This window comes from Rhamphochromis longiceps, linkage group LG1 (assembly GCF_057381845.1).
Source record: "Rhamphochromis longiceps isolate RC_006_pf linkage group LG1, R_longiceps_female_GT1.1, whole genome shotgun sequence".
NCBI lineage: Eukaryota > Metazoa > Chordata > Actinopteri > Cichliformes > Cichlidae > Rhamphochromis > Rhamphochromis longiceps.
This window is the reverse complement of record NC_140557.1, coordinates 17348293-17350873: the sequence shown is the minus strand read 5'-3', so window position 1 is coordinate 17350873 and position 2581 is coordinate 17348293. Positions and strand designations below refer to the sequence as shown.

General features: G+C 47.1%; 1 protein-coding gene across 1 annotated transcript; it reads left to right on the top strand.

Moving 5' to 3' along the window:
• The first annotated feature begins 540 nt into the window (after positions 1-540).
• On the top strand, positions 541-2046 carry LOC146678541 (uncharacterized). Its single transcript, XM_085411040.1, has 5 exons — positions 541-789; positions 1346-1407; positions 1484-1546; positions 1631-1690; positions 1773-2046. Exons 1-5 carry the CDS (start codon positions 597-599, stop codon positions 1998-2000), a joined length of 606 nt encoding a protein of 201 aa, XP_085267166.1. The 5' UTR covers positions 541-596; the 3' UTR covers positions 2001-2046.
• The last annotated feature ends 535 nt before the right edge of the window (positions 2047-2581 follow it).

Sequence of the window (2581 nt, the reverse complement as noted above, 5' to 3'; positions counted from 1 at the left end):
GGAGTTGCTACAACCCCAAGTTAAGCATGCGCACGAGGATACATAAAGCCCCGATCAGTGGAGCACAGATTAAGCGAGTCACCATGGAGACGGAGGGAAAGAAGGCGTGGTCGACGTATTTCACAGCGCTCGAGGCGGAAATTCTGATGGCAGCATATGCCGACAGCATGCACATCATGCAGAAAAAAAGTAACACAGCCGCAGCTGCAAAGGAAAGGGAGCATGCATGGCAAAACATAGCCGACAGAGTCAATGCGTGAGTGTTAATTTAAACATTGATCTAGGGATTTCCACCCATATAACACGTTATTTTATGTCATTCTATTTATTATGTTATACATTTTATTTTGTGATGTGATGTGAGCGCAGGTGCAACCCAACAGGCCCCAAACGTTCCTGGCAGCAAGTAAAAATGAAGTATAAAAACATAGTCCAAACAGGTAAGGTGTAATTGTATTATGAGCCATAGTGCTTGGTCTGTGTGTCCTATGTAAATCAATTGCAGTTAGAGGCTACAGTAATATACCACCTGTAAGCACATATTGAAATTATCTGAGCACATCACAAGTACACATTTGCCTACTCTGTATGCCCAAATGTGTGCCGTCACAGCCAACAGAAAAAAAGCGGAGGCCCGAAAAACAGGTGGGGGTCCTCCACCACCACCACTCACAGAGGCTGAGCAGTTGGCCCTCAGCCAAAACAGTGGGCGCCCTGTGGCTGAAGGCATCTCTGCGGGGACATCCTCTGTGGCAACAACCCCACAAGACACAAGTGCCTACATAAGGGGTAAATCCAAAACAATACATGGCGTGCATACATCCATTCTGCACAGTCACCTTGACCAAAATGAACTATGTCGTAGTGAAGTTACTGTCCTACTGACAGAGAATGACAGTCATCAAACAGTTAGGTGAATAAACAACACTGAGACACTTGGAAACTGTTAACGTGCTGCACGGGTGAGGGCCCAGGGAGAGACTCACACACACCGAGCTGCAGTGGTACATCTTTATTATGAGCATAGCAGTGTCCTTTAATTTTGCATACATGCGTGTGTGTGTGTTAACCTCCCACAGGGTGAGCTCCCTGTTCCCAGAGACAGAGCGAGTAGTACATTCCGTACCTTTCCCAATAAGTGTAACATATGAACATATACCTCAATGCAACATAAAGCTCATAAAAGCGTTTCCACCCTGACACCTACTGATTTTGCCTTCTCTCAGTGTCGGTTGTCTCTGAGAGCATACTGACAATGAGGTGTATGGTGATTGGTATGTCTGGTAATTGCCATTTGCGCCCACATAAGTCATGAGTGACCTGTATGAACCCCATATTCTTCCAGTTGACGGTGATGGTGTACTGCATCTGGTGCAGCCCCCTGTTGAGCCAGACCGACATGCAGTTGTGAGTACTCGTAATACTCCACAGACTACATGTGTCAACAGTAGAACAGCAATGTTGTTAAATGTCTCCACCACAGGCACATGATGACGAAACAGTGACAGCTGCTACAGAGGAGGCCGCAACAGAGCCACACTATGAGGTATACAGTGTACAGTGGAAAATATAACAACTGACGACAATGTGGTACTATGATGACACCATGGACTTACTATGTCCCCGGCAGAGTGATGCTGGAAATGAAGAGGAAGAGGGTCCAGCCACTCCTACAACGAACCTTTCCACAGTGGGTTGTTCAGCACTGATTTACAACCAACCTAAGTAGGCATGTACTATGGATGCCAATGCTATGTCCCTTGTTGCAATAGCTCCCTGTGAAGCAGCTGTATAAGACATATCTGGCCAGGAAGATAAGAAAGTGCGACATGGAAATGGTGCACCTCCAGCTGCAGATCCAAAAGTCGAAGCTGGAGATTGTACTGCTGGAACAACAGTTAAGGGTGGGTGGAGTGATCATAGATGGACGAATCATGTCAGTGTTTGTACAACATACTAATATACGCATTTATTCTTTGTGTACAGGACATACAGGGTGACCAATAAAGGCAGTTGACCACAGTATCTGTGTATTTGTCTTGTAACATGTTGGGTTGACGGGTCACAGGAAATGGTTGTGGCATATGGTGTCTCTGACTGCTCTTCCATCCTGTACGTTCGTGGGTGGGTCAGGATGTTCATCGTGTGGATCACTGCTGTTGTCTGGTTCAGCTGGACACTGTTCACCTCTAATCGTGGCAATGTTGTGTAGGATCACACATGCCACAATGATGTCACATGCCCTTTCTGGGGTGACCCTGAGTCCACGAAGGCACTGGAACCGGGCCTTGAGCATTCCGATGGTCATTTCAACTCTGGCCCGTGTCCTGCAATGGGCCAGATTATAACGCTGCTGTGGGCCCGGTTCAGGGTCAGGGTAAGGGGTGAGCAAATAGGGTAGACATGGGTACCCCCTATCACCAAGCAGGTGGCCAGTGAACTCTCCTAGGACAGAAGAATACATGTCAGTGCAAACGTCCCTGTGGCAATTGGTCTCTGTATATTTCACAGTTACTTCGACCCACCATGTCCAAATTTGGTGCTCAGTGTACATTCCCGGAAGATTCGTGAGTCATGTACA